Genomic DNA, 25,436 nt, shown 5'->3' with positions numbered 1-25,436 from the left:
TAACTGTACCCGCTATTCGGATTTTCTGCCAAACATTAGCCAATTTAAAAGGCAGCAAGAGGCCTTTTACACAGAGAGAATTTCTTTGAGCGCCGACTTAAAAGCTGAAGTTTGGCAGGAAAGTGTCTGAGAAGGATGGGGGAGAGGTAAAAGCCAATTTTACCTGGTAATCTGCTACACTATTTGTGTCCTGCCCAGACCACACTTCATGCATTAAGAACACACTGCAGCTCTCCTCTGCGCTGGGGTGGCGGAGAAGCTAATGGTTTCTATTACAGGCGTGTGCGGAGGGTGGCTGTGGCATGCACATCTGTCTGCAAAATAGATGTTAGCTTTGGAAACTGCCTAAACACCTTCGTTCCCCAGCAAACAGGCATGACAGCGGAGCTTTTTGGGCCCCCTCCCGCTGACAGGCAGGTGATTGACAGGGCTCGGAGCTGAAAGCCCGCACGTGCTCCCACTGTAAATAGTAACGCTTAAAAGCAGCAGCCCTAACAGACTATTTCACAGACTTAAACTCGGTTACTCTAATGAGGATTTCCACACACACACAGGCACAAAAGAGTCTACACATTCTCGGTGCAAGGGGAAAAATAAAAAAACAAACAGCTAAATAAACAGCTGGTGAAGTGAAATACGAGGTTAGAGCCCTCTCTGATTCAAGAGAAGATTATTAAAACAGCTATAAAGATGGTGTTGGCATCTCTTGAAATGAGTTTGTTACATTCAGAAGAGGCAGTTACACATGACAAACCATTTTCTGTTTAATTAGAGGGCTCTGTGTGGAACACTTCCAGGCGGAGGAGGGGAGCAGATTGCTACCCAGCATCTCAATTATGGGACAGCGTCTTAACGATTCAACATGCAAATGTTTTTAACTGACCGCAGAGAAAAAAGAACCAAAAGAAAAAAAAGGGAAAAAGGGGGGGGGGCTTTATTTGATCTGCAGGGTTAAGGAATAGGAGCTTTCTACAAAGTTTGGCTTTCTTGCAACATGTATTATTGTTTCAGGTTTATTTCTGCCCGAAGAATGGCTTCTACTTGCTGGCTGAAAAAAACTTCTATCGGGAAAACCACGTCAAAGATACCCGGCTGTCCAGTCCTGCTTAAAAGATTATTCTACCTGGTTGGAAGAATTGAAATATGTGGCTGGTGAATAGAGAAGGACCTCGGCATTTGTACCAGAGCTTGGAAAGTAAGCAAGCATGGAAATGAAATTCTAGCTAATACAAGTTAAATATAGGTTATGTTAGCTACATTTTACAAGCACTAAGAATGTTATTGGAGAAAGCTGTCATTTTTAATGACAGCACAAGCTCCAATTACCAGATAGCTGATACACTTGGGATTTGGAAGTTTTTTTTAAAATCACTTGAAATCTAAAAAAACCTTCATTATCAGCTTCTGAGTTCGATGTAAATAACTTCACCTGGTGCTAAGAAGTTTAACATTTCACAGGGCACACGAACAACTTAAAGCCATTTATAAATGTAGCTTCAGCTTCCTGGCAATTTAAACACAGTTTATGGTAACTTAAGGAGCAGCAAAGAACACAAAGCTGGGCTCAAGCAGAACCCGCCAGGGAAGATGAGCACGGCAAAGGGAGATTTGGCAAGCCACCAGCCCCAGGTCAGCCAGACCACGGGGACGCAGCACCACTGAACCCTGGAGCAAGGCAGGAACACACACCGGGCTGCAGATCACCTGTCAGTTCACGGAGAAGACTAAATCTTGCTGCTAGGCTTAAGAAAGGCCACTTCAGCTTAGAACAAAACCATGAGTCACCTCGAGCCTCAACCAGAGTGTGTGCTCCCCAAGCATACCCAGGGGCTGCTTTAAAAACACAAACGTGGCTATTCCTCGCTCTGACAGTACCCTCCCAGGGCTATCAAGTTGTCCCTTGGATTTCCTGTGTTTTCGTCGCTCACCAAGGTTAGCAAAACCAAAAGCAAGTCAAAAAACATCTGCAAACTTGCTTACAAAAAGCAGAAAGCTGCTTGGAAAAGTCTGGTTTCCCAGCTGCAAGAAGCAGCGCCACACACACGGATGCTCCAGCTCCGAAATCTAACGCAGTAGCCAGCCCAGCTAAACGCTGAACATTCTCCTTCCCCACAGGTAATATGAAAGCCTTACAGTCAGCAAGAACGGCAGCCTCCTAGCTTGTGGCAAACAGAAAGTGGGATTGAATCATTACTTGAAGAAGAACGTGTTTCAATGCCTATAAATAAAAACCTGCGAGGCACGTTGCCAAAGAAGCGCAAGTCAATATAGCTCTTCTATATGCACTGTCAAACTTTACTTTTAGACAGTATATTAATTACATAGTCAATAATTGTGGGTTTCATTAGTGTATTAAATACCTCAATCAATAATATTTATCCTTCTCAGAGACAGTCTTCACCAAAAAAAGGGAGGAGTATTTTTTGATCCTGCAGTTCAAAAAGTCAGTGCAGCATACCAGCAAGGCTTTAATGGAAAACATAAAACACTGGAAACAGACAAAAATCAGATTACTACTCTTATTTTTCAGCCCTTTGTACAATAAGCCATGAGGGAATTCCAGGAGCTAAACTGATGGAAAAAAACAAAAATTAGATTTCTTTCTCTTAATTGCTCAACTGTGATGTCAGAGTGGACATGACAAATGTTCCCATCTTTCATTTCTACTCCATCAGATAAACCAGCAACCCAGCTCCGCTCAGCCGATTTTCCGAAGATAAACTCTCCAAGCAAAGAACCTGCTGCTGGTGCAGCCCCGCACGGTCGCCTGCTGCAGAGCAGCTTTGGAGGTGCCTTTGTCATTACCTGGACCATTGCAGGAAAACATGTCCCTGTGAGAAGTTCCTGACCCATGTGGGACCTTCACCGAGCTCAGCCAGGCTGAGCCCAAAGACGATTGCATCAGGCAACAGAAAAGGAGTTCTGTAGGATTTTTTTCTTTTAAAAATCTCCCTTCAAAGGGCAAGAGGTTTGCAACAAATGAAAAAAATGCCTTAGCAAGTGTCCAGTTTCTTTTAAATAACTTGCAAGAACAGTTATATACAAGGATGGAAAAAGAAAAGTACTACAGGCAGCCTGGAAACACTCCCAAAGGCACGCTTTTGGCATGGCAGAGAGGCTGAATTTAACAACAAATCGATGCACTATAAACAGGAAAAAACTAAAAACAAACAACACCCCACCCCCCAAACACAGACACCTAAGTATCCAAATAAAATACACAGAAAAATAACAGTCCTCGTGAAAAATCCATCTGGCAATTCAAAATACCTTTTTTTTTAAAAAAAAAAAAAAACAAAACACAAATGCATATGAATGAAATGTAAAAATGTAAACATGAAGAACAGACTAAAAAAATGAGAGGTCTGTGGGCCTCTACACCCTCACAGACAATATATTAAAGAGGATTTCCACTCCTTGTAATAAGATTACTGATATTTACTGCACTACTCCAATATTTATAATGCATAATATGCTGCAGACCACTCCCTTCCTCGAACACAGGCTTTAGAAGTAGGCAGCCTGCTCCATTTCACATTTCCATAAGCCTTTTACATAAAAGTGATATGAAATTTCTCTTTCTTTCCTGAGTCACCTAAGCAGCCCCACAGCTGCCTGAGAGGCAGGTCCTCCAGCCCGCGAGACCAGCCGTGGGGAGGAAGAAGCCCTATGGGGTGGCCCCTCTTCTCCAAAGTAGCTGGATCAAGGGCTGGAAAAAAAAAAAGAAGGCAAAAGGAAAGGGAAAATGACGAAACAGGACATGGAAGGGAAGTACGTCCTCCTCCCCCCCGCAAGATGTTATGCGGTATCTTGGGCAGCAAATGCAAATATCACTGAGAATTAAGAAGCAAAACATCGCTCATCAACTTCCACTCTCACACCCGTTGCACTAAAAGGACAATCCCATGGTGCTGGAACACGGAAGCCCACACACGCACTCATCCAAGCCGCCAGGCATAGCATGCACAGCGTAAAGCAACCAGCTACCACACGCACCCAGAGCAGTCGCTTCTGAGCAGTGCGGGACCACCCTTTATCTTTTACAACAGCTCTTAGGATATATTATTGCTCAAAGCTTTATTTTGGGGGAAAGAAAACCCAAAACCAAACCATCTGATGCATCTTAAAAACAAGACCCAACTCAAACGGAATCTCCCCTCCAGAGACTCGTAAGGGTCACCAACAATTAATTTAAAATTCAGGTACACTGAAAACATAGTTAAATCCTAACAGTGGGAATTAACACAAACTACCTGAACGCAGCATGTCAGAGCATGCTCCGGATCTTCCCTTAGCCAGGCAGAACTTGATGTTCTCACATAACTGCCCTTGCATCTGCCTGCTCAAAACCAGCAGCCTCCCAATTTCATCTTCGCTTTGTACCTTTAATTCAATGCAAAATACTAGCAGCCACCGGAGTTTTCACCTCACAGAGATCTAGTTACAAAGTATTCCAGCATCCTCTCAATTGACCAAATACATATTCAGCCCAGATAACGGCTGAAGCCATCCAGCAATAACCTGGACACTAGCAGGGGGAATATTTATGATGAAGGTAAGGAAGACACAGGCTTGTTTGCCAGTTATCCCAATTAGTGTTGTGAACTCACTCACTTCTCCTTAATTAGCACAGTCAAAAGAGCCCAGAGTCTTCTGCAGAGTCCCATTGTCCATGGCCTGTGTCAGCGGCTGCAGGGCTTGGACAGCCCTGGCCTTTTGGCAGACAGGTGGGAGAGGAGAACAGAGAGACCTCCACAGCTGCCCTGCCCTCGCTCCTCATCGAGAAGGCTGCTTCAGAATCTCACTGTCTTCGGACCGACAAACTATTTATTAACCAATTATCTTCAACAGTTCTAGCCTATGATCAGGGGAAGAAAGTAAGGTATATATGCATATATAGTTTATATAAGTGGGAAATCATATCTCCATCTCAGGATTCATTTTGCTAAACTAGCTCTGCCAGGCCCCTCCTAAAAAAGGATCTTCATTCTCCTACTCAGCAGTGTAGTCCTCCTCTGTACTCGCCCCAGCTGAGATTCTTTTTTGCCTCTATACGTAGCAGACCAGAACTGTACATAGCATTCGAGATGAGATCTCACAGCAGAGGCTTATATAAGCTATGGTACTTGTATAGCTCTACTAGAAATACCTTGCCTTACATAGCTTGATGTTTTTATCGTATACTAGTTGATTAAAGCATGATTGAAACCCTCCAACTCTTCAGTCACTAATGAGCATCCACTTTATAGCAGAGGGTGGGTTTTTTTTTTTAATCAGTCCTCAAATAAATGACTTTTCACACAGTTTTAAGTTGATTTTCTGTTCCAGTTCTCAAGGTCATTCAGCCGATCCTGTAAGATAACCTTTATGCTCTTGAGTATTGATACCCTCCATCTCCAGGGCTCTGGCTGATGGCACAGTAAACCCAGCGATACGGACGCACAGCGATTCCCTCTGGGAGAACGAGGCAGGTGTGCAACATCGTCTCAGAAAGCTGCAATGCCAGCAAACACAGACTAACACAAACATCCATAAAAACTCTTCCTGTGGTATATGGGCCTGAGAACTGGAAACAGCCTCAATGAACATTTTGCATTACCACTTGTTACCAGTCCCCTCAAACTGGGAAGGAGGGACAGGAAAGGAGGAGCAGAACTAAAAGACTGGTTAGCAGAGTGGAAAGATAGAACCTCACCACTAACCTACCATTTGTCAATCCAGAACCGTACTGAAGACTGTAATTTTCTAGTCAACGCTTTATCACCAAGGTCAGAGGGAACAAATACTTCAATAAAAAATTCAAGACATCAGCAGCAGAGCCCAGTCACAATGCTCAGAATCAAAAAAAGAGGAAGGGGTTGTTTGTGCAATTAATGGGCCCAGAATAACGTCCTTCATGTCCATCAATGGAAACGGCATTTACAGTTCTTAAACACTTACGATGACAAGCAGGAAACTATGGGAAATAAAGGGCACCAAATGAATACATGAAGAAACAGTGCTCTACGGAGCAAAATAAATAAATAAATTCCAGTTTTGCTGCCAGAGACCCACTGCAGTATTGCCGGGATGCTTGGAGCTGTGCAGCAAATGCCAAGCTGTGAGCTGCAGCCAGGGAACACATAATTAATGTGATTAGGAGCACACAGAGCTAGCATGCTCTGCTGACTGAAAAGCCCAGTAGCATAATTACTGTTTTCTGTACTAGCTCTATGTCTGAACAAATCTCAAAGCCTGGTTAGTTTTAGACTGCTGTGTAAACGTCAATAAAAATCCCAGAAGTGCCAGCTCATCAGCATTCTCAGGCACAGAAATGGTGAAAATATCACTGCATTTCCATGCTGCTAACATCAGGCAAAGAAGTCTCCATTCTTCAGTCTAACCTTAGAGTTTGTAATAAGGTAACATCTCCCCCAAGTGAATGCTTATTATGAAAGCTAATTAATTGCTTTCCAGTAATGAGAAGCCTTTGGTGTTCAAAGAAAGCAAAATTCACTACACAGGAATTAAACAGTGTTTATTGAAACAAAGCTCCCCCCATTTAAAGATCTCTTTCTGATAACATCATTACAAATAAACCCAAAGAAACTGAACATACAAACATACAAAATTATGCACAGGCAGGAAACGTGTGCTAAAAATCAGTCAAAAACCCATAGTACTAATTGAAGAGAAAACTAAAGCAATGCTTTGTAGTTGCCTAGATTTCCCTAGGGGATGGAGAGTCAATGCTTATCTGCCTTCCTCAGAAGAGACAATTTTGATTAATATCAGACCCATCTGACTCAGTCTATTAAACCCTGAAGGAAGGATATTCTTCAGATATGAGAGATATGTCTTTGATTAATAATTCTACCATATTGCCATTCCAAGCATTAACAACTACATGGCACCTGTGGAAAGAGAAAGCCTTTGAATTCTATGGAAAGGAACTAACTTGTGCTAATAGACCTGTTCTTCGTCCATATCTGAAAGCTATACGACACTGTTCCTCCTACCCTCTGCTGAACAAGTCAAAGTGTCAAGGTTGTCATTACTTTCTTGCAAAGAAGACATAATGGTTATATAGTTCAGCTTTACATACAGTAAGAAAGCAAAGTTACTTCAGACATTCAAAATGCTCTGTCTAAAGACCCTGGCAATCTGTCTAGAGACTTCTCTTCAGCGCTGCAACAGCTTAATAGACCACAACAGTCTACAATACTGTGGCCATCAGAGTGCACTCTTACCTACCAGCGGCGTATCTTCAGAGAAATGCATTAAATCACTTAGCCCACTACACTGGACTACCATGCGCGGTGTAACTAATGCCAAATTGTCACACACAGGGTGGGGAAAAAGTCAGTGTAATATCAGCTATTGAGTTTTTCTTGGAAGTTCTAGCTTTAGTCAGTCAGCACCAACCTCCTCACCCTAGCTGAGCGTTTCTCCTGATGCTAGCGATCAACCTCTTGCTGTATTCTCTGTAGTTCACAGGTTTAACGTCCACTGCTGTAGCCTTAATGCGAGATTCATCCTGTGAAAGAGAAATGCAGTACATAAAAGAAGAATGCTAAGCACTCCAGGCATTTGATTCTAACCTCCTTCTGCCGCAGTAACTTACTGCTCTTGGTATCAGGGTTAGCTGGGATTGCAAAGTTGACTCCCAGAGCAGCTACACTGTTTTCATTTGCAAATAGTCAGGCTTGATGAACCTGAGAGGAAACCATGTCAACAACAGTGGATCCCTCCTTCAATGCTCAAGACTGACAGCATTTGTGTGAATAAGTATTTCTGGAAGTTTCTCCCCACAAACGCAAGAGAAGGAAGCCACCTCCTATGGGGACAAGTCAAACCACAAAAGCCACCTGCTACATGATTTGCCTTTTGGGGGATACTTACGTTGTAAGTCTCCAGCTTTACTCGGATCCTGAACTCATACGTGTTGAAGTTTGCATTTTGGAACACTTCTTCAAATGCCTGTTCGTTCTGTGAGAAGGACAGAGACAGATATGAGCTGCAGACACTCCAGGCTTCCAGTAGCACCATGAACTTTCAGAACAGCTCATCTTTTGCTGATGTTGGCAAAACGGTGGAGCTAACTGGATCACGCACGCAGAGCTGAATCTTCCATCAAGTTTTAGATGCCAAAACCATAACTTCAATTTTTAAGACAAAGATCAGTTCAAGGTGAAATTTTTTTAGCTCCCTAAACAGAATAACATACAGTTGCACGAAATCTGCAATCAAGTGTACAGAATGCAAACACTAGAAGTCTACATGAGATTCTCTTATGCTGCTTTAACTGACTAATTCTGATGTTCTGCTACAATTACAGACACTGACAGAGTTAACCATTTCCCTATTAATCGTCTTATCAGGCATTCTGTTTCTCTGCTTTTCTACCAAGGCTGTATGTATCCTTCACATCCTGACACAGGCCTATTTAAGAGGATGTTCTATAAAAAAGCGGATGCATGTTTTGAACATGCTTTTATAACCATTAGAAGACTGTCATATTTATAACGTAAGCTGCTTCTAATTACCATATGAACACTAAACATCATCATCGTTTATAACAGACAATTTGTCAAAACAGTAGAAAAGAAGCAGACAAGTTGTGGAGACTGTAGCAAGCCTTTATTTTTGTAAAAATATTAATTTTTACAAAAAGGTAAAAACCTTTGCTGACATTCCACAAAAATCCTGCAGCCCCATTATGATAAAGACAAGTAATTATTAATGCATTTATCTACCAGATGCACTTGACTTGATCAGGCACTCCAGCAGCAGACAGAGCATCTGATCTGGAAATGAACCCACCCCAGTTACACTCATACTCCAAGTGTTACATCTGCTGTTTTTAAATGCGCGCAGCACTATTTTACACTACACAGTGATTCTCCTAAGGTTTAGAAAAGCACAACAAATGGAGGTGAACAGGAGTAGCTAGTCTCAGACTGCAAAATTTAGGCATATCCTTCCTGAATATTAAAAACCGCTTCTTCTGACCATCGTATGGATTACAGGATAAGAAAACTTGCTTAATAAAGCATTTGGCTTCTGTTTCCAGCTCTGTCACAAACTATGCTAACCATTAGTGAGTAGAAAATGCTGTTAGCATACCAGTCGCTGCTACTCTACATTACTTCCTTTGGTAACAAGCACAGTGCAGAAGTAGATGAAAAACCGTGCGTGCATAACCATGCTTCGCATGGTCACTGGCTGTACGTGGACTCAATGCATACTGAGAGCAGTGGAAACAGTCCCACCAACTTCACAGGATACTGCATCAGGTCTTCAGAGAAAAACCACTAAGAAAAGCTTACTGAAAATGCACCGAGTACCATTTTTAAAGGCTCATAAAAGTGTCAAATCAAAAACAATTTCTCCTGGCACACAAAGCATTCCCGCTGAAGGACTCATTCCATATTGTGTTCCATTTTCTATCCTCAGCCATTTCCATTAGGTAGCTCTTCAAAAGACATTACATGTTTGTACTGTTATATAGGATCTGCTGTCTCTCCTTCCCCACCCAGTTCTCTTCAGCATTAAAAGTGACTAAGAAATTTTGTTTGAACTCTAGCAGAGATTAAGCACAAACGAGGTAAGAAAATATTGACAAGTTAAGAATGTCTGAAACTGGAAATGTAAAAGTGCAAGCACATCTAATGAGAACGCCCTAGCAATGCATCTTCCTACAGAACAGAGGTGTCCAGCCTTCATAATATCAATACAACTTTTAGCACCCCAGAAGAACAAGCTTTGTACCACTGTACTGGGTTTGCACGGCAAGGTTTTGGTAGTGGTGGTGGGGCTACAGCGGTGGCTTCTGTGTGAAGCTGCTGGAAGCTTCCTCTATGTCTGACAGAGCCAATGCCAGCCAGCTCCAAGACGGACCTGCTGCTGGCCAAGGCTGAGCCCCTCAGCAACAGTGGTAGCGCCTCTGAGATAATTTATTTAAGAAGGGGGGAAAAAGCTGCACAAGAGCAATTGCAGCAGGAGAGAGGAGTGAGAATATCTGAGAGGCACAACTCTGCAGACACCAAGGTCAGTGCAGAAGGAGGGGGAGGAGGTGCTCCAGGCGCCGGAGCAGAGATTCCCCTGCAGCCATGGAGCAGACCACAGTGAGGCAGGCTGTCCCTGCAGCCATGGAGGCCCACGGTGGAGCAGATCCCCACCTGTGGCCCAGGGAGGACCCCACGCCAGACCAGGGAGATGCACCTGAAGAACGCTGTCACCTCATGGGGAGCCCATGCTGGAGCAGGCTCCTGGTAGGACCTGTCACCCTGCGGGAAAGGAACCCATGTTGGCACAGGTTTGCTGGCAGGACTTGCGACCCCACGGGGGACCCACGCTGGAGCAGTTTGTGAAGATCTGTAGCCCGTGGGAAGGACTCATGTTGGAGAAGTTTGTGGAGGACTGTCTCCTGTGGGAGGGACCCCATGCTGGAGCAGTGGAGGAGTGTGAGGAGACGCTCCCCCGGGGAGGAAGGAGCAGCAGAGACAGCCTGTGATGAACAGACTACAAATCCCATTCCCTGTTCCCCTGCGCCACTGGTTGGGAGGAGGTAGAGAAAATTGGGAGTAAAGTTAAGCCTGGGAAGAAGGGAGGGATGGGGAGAAGATGTGTTTAAGATTTGGTTTTAGTTCTCATCAGCCTAGTTTTTTTTTTTTGATTGGTAAATTCATTTCACCCCCCACCCCCCGAAGTCGAGTCTGTTTTGCCTGTGATGGTACTTGGCAAGCAATCTCCCTGTCCTTATCTTGACTCACGAGCCTTTTGTTATATTTCCTCTCCTCTGTCCAGCTGAGGAGGGGAGCGACAGAGCAGCTTTGGCAGGCACTTGGCATCCAGCCATGGTCAACCCACCACAACCACTTATCTTAGAGAGACAAAGTGCAGTAAATTTCCAAAAAGCGTTTTTGTATGCAAGTTACAGGAAAACTGGCCCTGCTTTGCAGAAGCGAATGAGGTCTATAACAGTGTCTAGGACAAGCAGCACTACAGCCTCAGCAATCCCTCCTGCTTCATTTCTCTCCCACAGCCAAGCAATGGGTTAACCAACAACTGGTATCTATGGAGCTCTGGTATCAACCAGCCTCAGCCTGGGAGCACGGCAATGCTCACATGCAATTCAAGAATTTACTACATTTTCCACATCATCATTTAAAAAAAAAAACCAAAACCACATAGATTTTACATAGTAGATGACTAAAAATCAGGAAAATATTATTTTGGTGGGAAGAAAGGAAACTGCAGTAGAGAATCACATAGCGACAAAGTGAGTAAAATACTGTCTGTCAGTGTTTAATGCCTTACAACCTTAAAAACTGTTCTAATCTGTCAAAGAAAGATCACTTAAGCATCTCTGCCAATGACCTATTTTACAAATCATGGTTTTCGTATGACCCATGAAATTTCTGATGGTATTTGGTGGGAAAAAAAGAACCTTCAGAAGTGGGTTAACACACATTAGTTCAAAAAGCTTCCTGCCTACTTACAAAGATACATACAAAGTGTTCTGGAACTTTTTGGTTTTGTAAACAAATTTTTGGAACACATTAGGGATAACGTTGCTAGCATTCATGGCTAAAACAGTTTTTATGCAGATTCTTCCAATCTAGGTATAATGATAAAACTGCCTGTCCTTTCTATTGGAGTCAACGTGTGTTAAAGCTGTCAGCCCTCTCAAGGCTGTAGTACTATCAACAAGTAATCAGCTGTCTCTCGAGGTCCAGGTGATAAGGACAGGCTGATCTCCAGCTTTGAACAGCCAAAAGAGCTCAGAGGTAGACAGACTGACTGTGGGAGCAAACTATGGGGGAAACCAGACAAATCTCTGTTCTCCAGGCAGATGGCCCGTGGAAAATAATCCTGAGGAGAGTAAACAAGTCCCTGCCAAGAACTTCAGGCTAGGGAGAAGCAACGATTTGTGAACTTGTAAAAGACACCAAAGTCCAACATCTGGAGAACAATCTCGGGCTGACAGGCCCCTGATCTGGCCTATTACTTAGAGAATGGGCAAGATTCTTGCCAAATTAAGCAGAATATCCCTTCCTTTCATATGGCACTTTTGCATGTTTTAATAATGCTGTTAATTTCCACAGCAACTACGTGAACATAACCCGCTGCCTTTGCCACCTCTGCTGACTTAGGAGTGCGACATGTGCACACACAGTGATGAGAGCATGCTCTCTGATGGATCAGCACTGGTGCTCCACACACACCTTGCACCTTTCTTCAAGATGCCTTCAAAGTCAACATTACAAGAATATTTCCTTACCAGGAAGATAAAAACACGCAAAAAAATTTGAGGGCAGCCCAACAACAAGATGTGAAGCACAGTTCAATTTCTAGACATTTACTAAAAATACAGTAAGCTGACTGACCTTTTCCTTCAGTTCTCCCAAGAAAGCCGCGTTTTGCCCAAGAATGAATTCTGCTGACTCTTGGAAACAAGTCACCCACTGATACTCTAGACAGTCTGCAATGGTCACCTAAAAAGAAAAAACTTTTTTTAAGCTCCATAGAATGTCACAGTAACTTAAGGTAAGTTAATTTTGACAGTACATTGTGTCACAGGAAAAGGCCAACAAGATCACAGTGGTACACACTGACGGATATTCAGCTCTGTTCTGCTGTCACTGATGAGCTGTGAGCAAGAACAGGTAGCCCAGAACAACAACCACCAAGGTGGACACCTACAAAACTGAAATCTGCATTTACTCTGTACATACCTGAGTACTTGAGCATAAACACTTGTAACACTGTGTTATGAGGAAACTATCAGAACATTCAAGGACAAGACAGAGCAGTAAAAAGATCACATACTAGCCTTGCATACATTTCCTGGCTGCTTTGACAATTAGGAAAGGGAAAATAGGAAACACACTGTTCTGAAGGCCACGACTGTACCCTCAGTATCCCCTTTATATTCTACGAGAATGATTCTGCTATGTAAAGTAGTTCATGTATTCCTAGAAGTTATCCGCTAGAAATTATTCAGAAGCAGTTTGTGTTTTAGTGAGACTGCAGGGATAGTTCCCTTCTCTCTGCATGCCCACCTGGCACAGCATTTCTAAGAAGCAGATACAACTCTAACTTATAATGTAGAACAGAAGAAGGTTCAATGCTTATCGTGTAAGTGGGCATCACAATAATAATCCTCAAGACAACTTTCTGAAGCAGGCTCCATTAAAGCATGAGACAGAACAATACCTACCAAAAAAAATGTACTAAATATAGGTAGCAGCTGTAAAAGTGCAATTACTGCTCTCCAGAAATGCCATTTTACTTCAGTTTATCTTCACTACTGAAGAGGCGTAGGCCATCTGTACTCTGCACCGCATAGTACACTTGGAAACCAGAATCAACTGAGCTAGCATCAACTTTCTGGCAAAGAGAAAAGCTTTTAATTGGAGCACTAGGAAAACAAACTGCTAATCAGCTCAACGAAACATCCCTCACTTAGGTACAGCATACAAGCAACTTAAATATCCTCTAACCCACAGGCGCCACAGACAGACAAACAGCACTAACATCCCATCCTCTCGAACGATTTCTATTTGGACTGTACAAGGAAACTGGCAAGAAACACACTCTCCTCTAATTCATTTACTTACCAGAAGCATCATGCGGTACTTGAAGTTGGGGAATTCACGATCACACTTTTCACAACGATACAGTCCGTTTTGTTGGTCTATCACTTTCTTATTGCAATCCTGAGAGGGACATGCCTGGTACATACAGTTCTCTTTGCGCAGATGTACAACTGTGCCCACACAGCTAAAATAATCCGCCTAGGAGAGTGAGTGTGCAACATTAGCCTCAAAATACTCAATGTTTTCCAATTCTGAATTAACTACAAAGCAAGGCACCCATACTTGGATACTTAGGATTAGAAAGCTTAACAGCTATGGATTATTGGGAAACTGTAAATCAACCCCTCTGTTGCAATCATTTTCAGGCCTCCATTATGTTAAATAAAGCCCCTACAGCAAGATTATTTTGTGTTTCCATTGCAGGAAACTCCAATTGCTAGGTTTTCTTTAGATAAAGCATATTTGCTTCTCCATTGTGTCTGTTCAAATCTTTGCTTTTTCACAGGATTAAGATTCTGCACTTTCCTATGCTTCTTTTGGGAGCCAATACAAAAAACAGAAAGCCTACTGTGTAGTGTTACAGATAAGCATTTGATTAAACTATAGCCTACAGAACAAAATACCCACTCACCATACTAAAATAATCATCCTAATGGTTTAAGACCACAGTAAAGTCTTTTAACAGATAAACAGAAGTTGCTTACGAAGCATGTGCAAAAAATCTCAGAGAAAATAGCTGAATTACAGGTAAAGGTTTTTTTTTTTTTCTTAGACAGAAGTTCTTGTGTATCCCTAATGGCTTAGCACTTAAGTTTGAAGAAGAAAAAAAAAATTAAAAATAAGTCAAGAAGCAGTATAAAGCCTAGAGATGTTACTGGACTGGAATGCCAGAGACCTGGGTTTCATTCCTAGCTTTTCTATTGACCAAGTGTGCACCCTTGAAAGCCACTTCCTCCTAATGCACCTGTTTCTCCTAGAACACTTTGTGGTATTTATATAAACATCTTTGGGGTGAACTCCCCCCCCCCCCCCCCCCATTTATACAAGGCTTAGAATTCTCTTGCAAACATAGTATCATGTCAAAAGATCAGCTACAAGCTTGAATGCATTTGCAAAAAAAATGTTTAATAGCATAAATTCTGACAGAGTAAGCGCATACTGCTCGACAACCAGACTACTTCAATAAGCAGAATGTCTGCATAAAGTCTAGCTTTTTATTTTGTCCCCAATACACAAGGCTTGTACTCAGCTTTACCTTATCTCCTTGCCCCAAGTTCTCAGATTTGGCTTCAAACAAAGTTTTCCAATTGGTATTCGTCCCAGCTGCTGGCCCACCCCTCACATCAGAGATCGAGGCACATTCCAGAAGCTGCCCCTCAGAGTCAAACCTGGAACGACAAAGATGCACTTCTATTTTTGGATAGCAGACCATACAGACTTCTCAAAAGCTTACATTTAGTTTCATGTACGTAATACATGAAGGATTTTTTATCAATGATTGCAAAGGAAACAATTACAGTAATTTGTGTATATTGCAAACAAAAATAGCATTTCAGAATAAGTTAATAGTCCGACTTAATTAGCACAGTATTTTATAAACCCACAAAAGAAGGACAGCTTTGTTCTATATAACTGCAATTTGTTTGCCAGCTAGTGGTCAAACCACGCACTGCATGCTTCTTAAAGGCAGTCAGATAACAAGATTTAAGGGCATCAAGATATTTCCATAATTAAAATTAAATTACATGCTACCATTATCTTCACAGCAGCTTCGAAAGAAAAAGCAAATACCATTGAACAGATTACGCTTCCTCTGTTAAAATAAGAAAGCACTGCTTTTCAGCAAAAGGTTGTACTGCCATCCCGATCTGGTGTTCTTTGTGATTTAAGAAAAACACCAACAAGATTCAAAAACTGAACTTCATTAAACTGTGACAGTAATAGCTGAGGCCCACAATCAGTTTTATCTTCAACAGTCTTCTGAAGTATGGGAGAACCAGAGCTCAATGACAAATGGAGAATGCCATTACATTTTATCCATCTTTGGGTGATTTAACTAGAACCTGAAAACCCAGGATTCACAAATCCGACACTGTCAGCACTCAGCCCTATTCGTATATACGCCACATCTCCCCATATTAGTAGTTACAGCAGACAACTTTGCAACTAGCTACAGCAGAAGCAACAAACCACCAAGAAATCACTTTGTTTTCCTGACAACAGTAAAAATGTTATTTCGCTGTCTGAAAAATATCTGATAAAGAAGAGACGCTGGAAGCAGTCAACATAGTTCCTCCAGTCCATACTAACAGAGCGCGTATCAGATTCCACACAATGGAAAAAGCCCGTGGAAAAAATACTGTTCTCTCAGACAATGCCTCAGAAAGTAGAGCTGGTCAAGTCTGATTTCATGCTACCCTCCAAGGCCTCGGGTCAGCGCGTACTACTCCTATCTCAGTTTTTCAAGGTCTGTCATGGAATTACAAGCTTTTGAACTGAACAGCTTAAAAAGGACAGCCTCTCAGGCTCTAGGGCTTTCAAGGAAGTCTCTGTAACCCTGGAATCCATATCCTCTGCTACCTTTCTTCAGTACTATACAGACTGCCCAAGTAGAGAGAACGAGAATAAAACAAATACTCCACAGCAGGCTGGAAAGAATCAACATAAACACACAGTCATACCATCCTCGGAGCTTAAAAGCCTCCGGGCTATCAGGGTTGATGACAACTGTACTCGAGGACAGGACAGACAGGCTTCTACCACCAAAATCAGAGACTCGGGCTCCTTTGATGGCTATCACAGGTTGTCTAGAACCATCAAACTGTTCAGCCTGCATGTGTGAAAAAACAGAAAACATTAGTAGCACCCTACAGTAAAGGTATTGAACTTGTGGTCATAATTCACAGATCATGACAAGAGACCAAATCTGAATTAAACTATTTTACTGTTTTTAGAAGGTCACGATATCACTAGGAGTTTAAGAAATGGCAGCTAACAATTAAAACTGTAATCCAAACACCTCATTTCCTGGGGCCAGAGAATCCTTAAATCACACCATTGATTTGGAAAAAAAAAAAAAAAAAAAAAGGATTGGTCCACTCCATGAGGAGTTTTTACACAAGGATTTTAGAAAGGGAGATAGGTTATAGGAATGGAGGCTTCTCCAAACAGGAGAAATTATTTGGTCAGTGTAGACTCTTTTAAGAGATGAAAGAACTCACTTGTCTTAACTGAGCCAATCATGTCTATTCTACTACAACTCAAAAAATAGAAGTGTAGGTATGCTGACCAAATATTTTTTCTCTACTGTCCATTTTCTGTTTTTAATCTCGTATAGCTGCTTTAATGCTGTTCAATTGCCATTAGTTTGTTATCTGAGTAAAGTCTGACACTAACAGAACACCTCTTGGCATTAGAGAGGTTTTGAAAGGTACAGATTTTCTGGACTGGAGTTAGCAGTAGCATTCACTGTATCCATGAGACGCAAAACCAACACAAGACATATCCCAGCAGTCAGGGCAGTGACTGTTATCAAGGAGATACAGATTCTAACCCTAACCGTGCCAGCTGCAAGCCATAATAAGTCCCTTCCCCTCAATACTTGTCATTGTCTCTATTCTACAAGCAAGCAACAGATTTGCCTTTGGAAAATGCAGACCCTAATCCCTGTTGGAAGAGTTATCCCAGGAACTGATTACCCGTAGCCTCTCCTATAACAAGCTGGTTCAACCTCAAAACTTTGCGGTATTGAACTTCAGTTTACTTCATTTATATCAGCAGATGGTTAATAGTGTTTAGCTACCTACAATATCAGTGCACTTGATCATTTAGCGATAAAGCATCACTGTCAAGCTGGCAGGATCACTCCCATTTTATAGTGTGGAACATAAATCCCTAAGCACCTGTAACACTGGTGGAAAACAAAGTAGCCTGTTAAAAGGATCAAGAAGCAGTTTACTGCAACTACTCAAACTTTCAATTCCAAGGCTCTGATGCTTTAAACTCCTAGTCTGAGACACAGCCTCTCAGCCCTCTAGTTAAGCAGCAATTTATGCAGGTAATATGTATCACCCCACAAATAAAATTCATCTCAGAAGAGACAGCCGTAGCCACCGGGCTGCTCCATAATCAAACTGCAACTCGTATCCTTTCCTAAACCAGAAGCCTGTTATCTTCAGTCTTTGGGCTTGAGACATAATGTCTGCAGTTGTTCAGAACACATTAGTCAGATCATGTCAGCAGTTTGTCAGAGAAAGGTTAAGAACATCACACCTGAATGCAACCAGACAGTCTTTCACCTTCTCCCTGCCCCTGATCTTTAAACACCCAGGACTCTGTCTCAGTGCTATGCCCATCTCAGATGACAACAGCACACTCATTTCCTCACCCTACACAAAGGAACCTTTGCTTAAGAACAGGTAAAGAGAGCACATGCCTCATTTCCCCACAGCGTAGCTGTCACCAGTTTCCCTGATGTATCCATCAGATGCACGTTCCTCTTCGATACTTCCCTATTGTTAGCTTTCACTGTAATTTTAGTGACATCTTCATAGCTCTTACAAATTCCAATTACATCTGAAAAACAGTTACAATTTTGTTAGTTACTCAAGGGTCACAATTGGAGAATACAAGATCACAAGAGAAGAATTCAATCCTGGTGTCAGATTTTTACCTTGTATCCTAGCTTTTTATTCAAATCAAATCTGATACGGAAATTAAGTGTATTATGGTAGGAATGCTCCCCTACAGAACTCTTCAGTGCTTTAATTTTATTGACGAATTCATTAAGATATTCATGAATGCAAGCCTCATCACATTAGTGAGATCAAGGCATTGTACTATCTTTTCCCATCACATTCTGTCAAACGACTTTAGCCCTGATCCTGTAACACACACGCTTGCTGTTTAAGCACAAGTCTCTCAGGCAAAGGGTTTCAAAGTGGCTGTAACACAAAGAAGGAGCTTGCGAGAGCCATCACTGTAGCCCCGCAACCATAAATTGCATGTTTGGATAGTAAGAGCTAATGCAATCCCCTTTGCACTCCCTAAAAATATACCATTTTTAATATTACAGACCTACCTTTAAAATTCCTAGCTGAATGCCTCTGAATCACAGGCATCTTGTGCCTGTGAAACCTGAGAACCCTCGCCCCCACCCAAGCCTCTGATTTTTCCGGAGTACTCTGCCCAACAAATTACAGAAAAACAAACCTTCAATACTTCACAAGCAAGCCAAAACAGTCATGCAACTTGGACTTCAATGCAATGAATTATGCCAAAATCACTACAGCGATAATTAGATAGCAAAAGAAAGCAAGACCACGGAAGGTATGAAATGCACACGTGCTGAGCAAGGACATTTTTCTTTCAGCCATTTTCTGTGGAAAACAATGATTATAATACAATAAACAAGTATAATGTAGTGTCTTTAGTTTGAAGTACAAGTTTCAAGAAAAAGCATTATATATTGTTAGCAGAACAGGGCAAAGACATCTTAACAGGAAAACTGTCCAAGGCATTTTTAACGGCAGCCATCACTGGGTAACTTCATTTAAGAGATCACAACACTCAAAGCACTGTGTGCTCACTACCTCCCCAGTATTCAGGGCACAAAAGTAAAACTTCAAAGCTTTAGAGCTTGCCATTTTTCTACTTAGACTGACCAACAATTGAGTCTTTGGGTGTGTTCTCCAAGTCAGAGATGGATACAAACTCAAACTGAACAGATGGAAGATGCTGGGCATCATCACAGGGCACAACTGAAGTCTCATTAGTGAATGTAATCTCATAGTCATTCTTAACAGCTGTATATTGCTTGTTAGCAGTCTTCAAATTGCCTTTGGTAAAATAATATACCTACAGGAGAAAGCAATGAAACAGAGGATATTATCAGAAGTCAGACAGAGAAAATAGATTGTGTTCACCTTTAAAAATCCTTGCTACGCTGAAGTTCCTCTTTTCTAGCTCATGTCAGTCTATGAAAGCACAATGCTACCATACCTTGTTCAATTCTATGAGTGGAAAGAACTTGTCTGCTTGATCATTGAATGCAGTAGCTCTAATCTCACCCTGCAGGAAAATAGGAGAGCTGGTCAGAACCGAAATTCATCATGAAAAAAAATAAAAAGAAATCCTTTGCAGTGTTAAGTGGCATCAGTTCTACAGACACAGCGTGGTCTGCCAGGCTAGCTCCAGGGATGTGAGAAACAAACATTCTTCTCACATTTGTAGTTACAGGTAAAATGACATATTCTATACTTGACCATCAAATCTCATATGCATTTCATTCTGAAGGTCTAGATATATTAATGAGACTTGAATAAGAACTACGTATCATATACACACCTCTGAAAAATAACTTGTAAAACTGGCATTAATTGCCATTACATGAAAAGAAAACAAAAATCCAAATAGATCACCCAGCTCCACAAGTCAGCACACAGTATATTGTGAGATCACCCACTCATACATGATGTCAAATCTAAGTAAAAATTAGTAACAATTATAAACTCACTAGATATAAATACTGTGTTTTCTTTTAAAAATTTGAATACAGACAGTGTGCAGAGAAAACAAATCGCTGATAACACGTTACATCATTAACCGCACATTTTATACTAAACATAATCTAGTAGAATCTTGTTTGTTTTCACAACAGAAGGCTGTAATTTGATAAGAGGTTTGACAAACTGCAAGTTTAGTTAGATTAACCAGATACTGTTCCCCAAACAAACCGCAGATGAAATTTCCTAGTATTACAATAATTTGTACTATCATTTCGTCATGAAAATGAAAGCTTATAACTGGGAGGCGATGCTCCTCTCCCTCCTCGGTTTGTAAGATGTATCCAAGCAAGAATGAGACCTCTTTCTCAATCTACAGAAAACCACCACAAACCTAAGTATTAGGTTGTCAGTTTCCATAAACAGCTATATTTTGAAGCTGCAAAAATTTAGTCACACACTATAGACTTTGATGAAAAATAATCAGTAATGCCACACATTTAAGACTTCATTCTGGATAAAAACTGGGTCATTGATGCTCAGCTTAATGAACACAGGAATACAAGCTTCAGTCATAATAAAAAAACCTATTTCCTATAATACACTTTATTTCCTCTGTTCTGTCTTTATGAACAGTTCATCAGCATCTGCTATACATTATCTTTTTCTCAACATACGACACTTACGCTTTCATCAACTAGCTCTATAGAAAAGAGCTTTCCTTCACCACGGGAGTTGCTCCATGTGCGGATCTGGCCTTTTTGGGTAACACGAGCACAAATGGTCCACCTGAAATCAGGCGAGAAATCACTGTTCTGTGTCTTTTTTTTGAAAGAAGAGATTAAATTGACAAACCTTTGGAAGTGGAGTGTTACTATTTAACAGAATCTTCCCACTGCACCTCAGCCACTGTACCTGCTTTTCTGCTGCTTTCTATTTTAATAGCCTAGACCATTAAAGGCAGAAAGTTGTAGCGAACGCAACAAAGCCAGCCATAAAGCATCTAGTATGACAATAGTAGCACACAATCCTGCATAGAAGCAGGCCTCAAATCTTCTACTCTTCTAGGGTACATTTCTCATACAGCAGTTTGCCTGTTCTGAAAGGCAATGCTAGTACTCAAGAGCTCAATTATAGGATTCGCATTTAACTTGGGTAATCAAATCAGTTTGCATAACTTAAAAATGCCATTCACAGAATAATTACATCCTCATGCTTTTGAGCAGAACAGTAGCCAAAGTGAATAGCTTACTGAGCTGTTTTGTCATTAAGTTACCAAAAAGAAGGTTGCTTTTGACAAAAAAAGAGAAATCAATTGATTTTCAACTAAAGTATTAAAAACCTATCAAGCTCAGCAGGGTACCTTCACCAACACAATGCAAGAGGCAAATCTCAGATTATTGGGAGTGTTGATGAAATTTAAAACAAAAAGAAAAAAAAACCACAACAAAACACAACCCCCCCCCTACGAAAACAAAAACAAGAAACAAAAAGCAAACCAGAACCCTTTCAGCTGTTTCTATAGAGTTTTTGTTTGTTTGTTTCTCTGGGTGGTTGTTATTGTTGGTTTTGTTTGTTTGAAGTCAACCAATAAGGTCAAAAGAATTCAAAGAATGATTTGACAGAGATTCATATATAAGAGAGCACTAAAGCAGCTATTGTTCCTTCATGCCTGTGACATTGAGTAATACTTGGCAAACCACAATAACTCACTTAGATTGGTAAGGGTTCAAGCTGGCAATCGGCACTACTTTGGCCTGTGATCCCCCTGGTGTCTTCACTGAGCTGGAAGCGCTCACTTTACCAAACTGGTTTGAGGGAGCATGGTACTTCGGAGCAGCAGGACCTTTCAAAAACCACAACAAAGCATAAAGAATTTCAGCCTTGTAGACAAAAGCCAGCTCACGGTGCAAGGTCAGGCAGAACTTGTCCCACCACACTATGGGGAGCTGCATAGAAGGCGAAGTTACACTTAACACTAGGTAGGTACTTAAAAAGCTCCATTCACTGTGCTGTGTGGGCACCAGAGAGTGGCTAAAAGTTTGTTAAATCACTTCTACTCTTGGTCACAAGTATTCTCGGCTGCAAACTGCTGCAGAAGAGACACTCACAGACCTTTAGAGCACTTACACTGGAACTGGAGATGTGTCTAGAGTCAATCACCTTAACACGGTCTAAGTGGGAAACAACTAGTTAGCAGTAAATTCTCTAAAAGATGGCACATCAAGCTTTAGATCTACACCACTTGGGGGAACAACTTAGGAATGGTAAGCCACAATCAAATAATTTCCTGACAAAGCAATACTGCTAATTCTAAGCTGACTCGTGTCAATGTCTAAGCACAGAACTCTTCTGATCAGCTTTAAGTACAGGAAGAGCTTGTTTTCTGCTGCAGTACACAAGTGTCAAAATTTTACTATGTCAAAACACTTTTTAAACACAGGGGTAAAGAACACAGACAGGTTAAAGCAGTACCAAGAGGTAGGACTGGCAACTTTTTTTTGCTTCAAAAAAAGTCTACAGGCTGACATTTAAATTGACTGCCTTTTGCAGTGTCTCACTATTTAAAGCCTTGATCAAAAAAATGTATTTATAGATGTACTATCAAATAATTTCAGTCCTGTACCACCTAAACTGTGTGCCCTCAGTATCTCAGCATTAATAACACACATGTTGGCCAGCTGCAACCTGCAGCCTACTTGGGTGTCCACAAAGCACTGCTTCAAGAATACAAAACTGCACCAGACTAGATGTTCAGCTTCCACTGCTCTGTCAAAGTTGTTTTCTACTTTTTTTCCTTGAGGAACAAGAGGGATGGATTTTTTTCCCTATTATTAAAATTTTATTATTGAATCCAAGTGTACAGAAGCCTCTTGAGAGAATTCACCTTGTCAAGCTATGGGTTAGGCCTTAATGGAGTGTTTCTTCAGCAACACCATTACAGAAAGCATCATTTTTAAATTTAAAGTCTAGTTTTGCACTGCACAAATGGAAACCAGAACTCCTACCCAGTATTGCTCTTACCTGCTACTGACAGTTTGCCATTTTGTTGCTGTGGTTTGCTGGGTGCTGGGTTTGCTGCTGGAGCTGAAGAACGTTGCTGCCCTTGCCCTGGTATTCAAATGGAAAGAGACCATATAGTACAGTAGTAAGCACAGTAATTAAAACCACCCTTAAGCCTTTTCAGGAAATAAGACTTGAGTGAAAAAAAAAAATTTAAAACACATAGAACACACGATACAATTCAGGTGTTATAAGACACAGCAGTAGCAAGCTATCTGTTGAACAATATTACCACGGAGGAAATTCAGTCAGATCTCTTTTCTCAAGCAACTGCTTTCTACTTTGAAAGAATTCAGGGTTGACAGTTATTTAAAAGGACAGCACTGAACTAATCTTGACAACTTCTCAGTTTTTATAGGCTTCTATTGCTCTGACAGGTAGTTTCTGCTACTACCTAGCAGCTAAGATAAAAACGGTAGGAGAATTACCTCTTAATCACAGAATCACAGAATAGTAGGGGTTGGAAGGGACCTTTGTGGGTCATCTAGTCCAACCCCCCTGCCGAAGCAGGGTCACCTACAGCAGGCCGCACAGGACAACTCAGAAAGGGCCAAAAACCCACTGTGTAAAGTCAAACCTGAACTTAACACAACATAAAGAAAACACCCGCTATATTTGATTTCCAAAATACAAAGATACGTAATGTGGGGGTGATGGAGTCATCATTTCAGCATTCACCAGGGTCCCTCCTGGGACGCAGCAGTATATTGGATAGGGAGCAAAGTGATATCATAGTAAGTACATATTGTGCATTTTTTCAGATTCCAGGACTTTTACTTGCCTTATATTGATGACAAATTACAAATGGAAGAGCAGAGTAACTTATCTAGAGAAACAGTAATAATTAGAAGACTAATTTACCATTCAAAAAATGAGTTCCTTTACAGAATAATTGTCCTATCATATTTTGCCTCCAGATGAGAAAATATCCAACATTTTTGTCTTTTGGACGCAACTAATTCTCAAGCCATCGGTTTGCAGGAAGTCCTAGGTCTCAGTAGGCAAAGCCCCACTGATTTTGGATGTGATGACGGTCAGAGCAAGTGGAAAAGAAGGTCAGACCAAGCCTACAAGCATTATGAGGAAGGGAAGCAGAGAATTCCAGAACAGCAGGACCAGAAACGATGGCAGAGAAGGTAAGGGAGCAGAAGCAACACAAGGAGACCCTGGTGTAGCATCGCCTGATGTTGTGTAGTCTACAGAGGTAATCCTCTGGTTATTTTTAATCCAAAACAAGGTCCTGGCACAAAAACCAATCTGCTCCTCTAACTTGCCGCAGTCGAGTCACATCGGTGAACTGGTGACAGCAGTCTCCCTGGCAACAGAGTGACGTCAAACAGCAATGTGTATTTACTGCAGAATCCACTAGATGGAGAAGCCAGATTTCAGCCTCGCTCAGCTGCCTCAGGTACTCGGATGACCCAGGCAGGGTCAGTGCTCAACACCCCAAATTCATTTAGTGTAAGAAGAGAAAGGAAAAAACCCAACAAAACACATTAAAAGGAAAATACGTCTGGTCAGGGAAAGAATATTCAAGAACAGGAATGTGCATATGAAACAGCAAGAGACTTCCTTGCTACTTTTGTTCCAAATGTTTGGGGTTTTGGTTTGGTCGTCGTGTGTCCCCCCCCCCCCCAAGGATTTTTTAATTAATAAAAACCCACCTAAAACCAAACAAAAGACTGCCGCATACGTTAGAACACTAGTGTATTATGAAACACAAATTCACGTTTTAATGGCTGCCTACTCATACCCTGGTGTTTCTCAACAGATTAAGAATATATTAACACATCTGTGCATGTGTTCAAATACAGAAGCAGCAGAAATATCTCTCCAATTTTCTTGTGTGTAGAGTCTAGGGACTCCTAAACTATGATTTTTGGTAGCTGGTGGCCTACAGATCACTGAAGGTGCTGAGAAAACTGACTTCTCTGCCTGATTTTTGCTGTTAGTTTTTATTAGCAGAAGCTAAAAAAAAAACCAACCGAAATACCTGATCCCATTTCTGCTATATACACTGGGTTAGTCAAACCCAAGACCTTTGGCTAAAGCTAGCCACACAGCCCACTCTAATGCAGTAGCTGTAGAACAGCAGTCCTCTGCTTCCAATAAATTGTTACCGAAAGGTCCTGCTACAGTGCCATGGTGACAGAAGTCCTGCTGCAGAACTGAGCAGCAGCATGGTGGGGGGAAGAGGAGGGAACAAAATGCACTTTGAAAGAACGCACACCAAATCACGATGGTGGGAAGGGCAAGAATATAGAGTTCGAGTGAATGTGTAAGTACA

At 41.5% G+C, this 25,436-nt stretch overlaps 1 protein-coding gene across 3 annotated transcripts in view; it reads right to left on the bottom strand.

Annotated features, from left to right (window-relative positions):
• Window positions 1-6,496: 6,496 nt before the first annotated feature.
• The window catches only part of RPA1 (replication protein A1), a 24,039-nt gene continuing 5,099 nt past the window's right edge, over window positions 6,497-25,436 (bottom strand). For 2 of the 3 annotated variants that reach the window (XM_075439909.1, XM_075439908.1), the window contains exons 6-17: window positions 23,111-23,197; window positions 21,800-21,932; window positions 20,773-20,875; window positions 19,584-19,652; window positions 19,247-19,439; window positions 18,019-18,158; window positions 16,265-16,413; window positions 14,839-14,971; window positions 13,605-13,781; window positions 12,372-12,479; window positions 7,882-7,968; window positions 6,497-7,516 (exon numbers count right to left, since the gene is read on the bottom strand). In XM_075439909.1, coding sequence (XP_075296024.1) covers window positions 7,409-7,516; window positions 7,882-7,968; window positions 12,372-12,479; window positions 13,605-13,781; window positions 14,839-14,971; window positions 16,265-16,413; window positions 18,019-18,158; window positions 19,247-19,439; window positions 19,584-19,652; window positions 20,773-20,875; window positions 21,800-21,932; window positions 23,111-23,197 — 1,487 coding nt within the window. In that variant the 3' untranslated portion in view covers window positions 6,497-7,408. Of the gene's footprint in view, window positions 7,517-7,881; window positions 7,969-12,371; window positions 12,480-13,604; window positions 13,782-14,838; window positions 14,972-16,264; window positions 16,414-18,018; window positions 18,159-19,246; window positions 19,440-19,583; window positions 19,653-20,772; window positions 20,876-21,799; window positions 21,933-23,110; window positions 23,198-24,010; window positions 24,605-25,436 lie in introns of those variants that run through there. The other variant, XM_075439910.1, reaches the window with a different exon arrangement.

Source organism: Opisthocomus hoazin, chromosome 20 (assembly GCF_030867145.1).
Source record: "Opisthocomus hoazin isolate bOpiHoa1 chromosome 20, bOpiHoa1.hap1, whole genome shotgun sequence".
Classification (NCBI taxonomy): domain Eukaryota; kingdom Metazoa; phylum Chordata; class Aves; order Opisthocomiformes; family Opisthocomidae; genus Opisthocomus; species Opisthocomus hoazin.
Note: the sequence above shows the minus strand (reverse complement) of the source record. Positions and strands in the feature narration are given on the sequence as shown.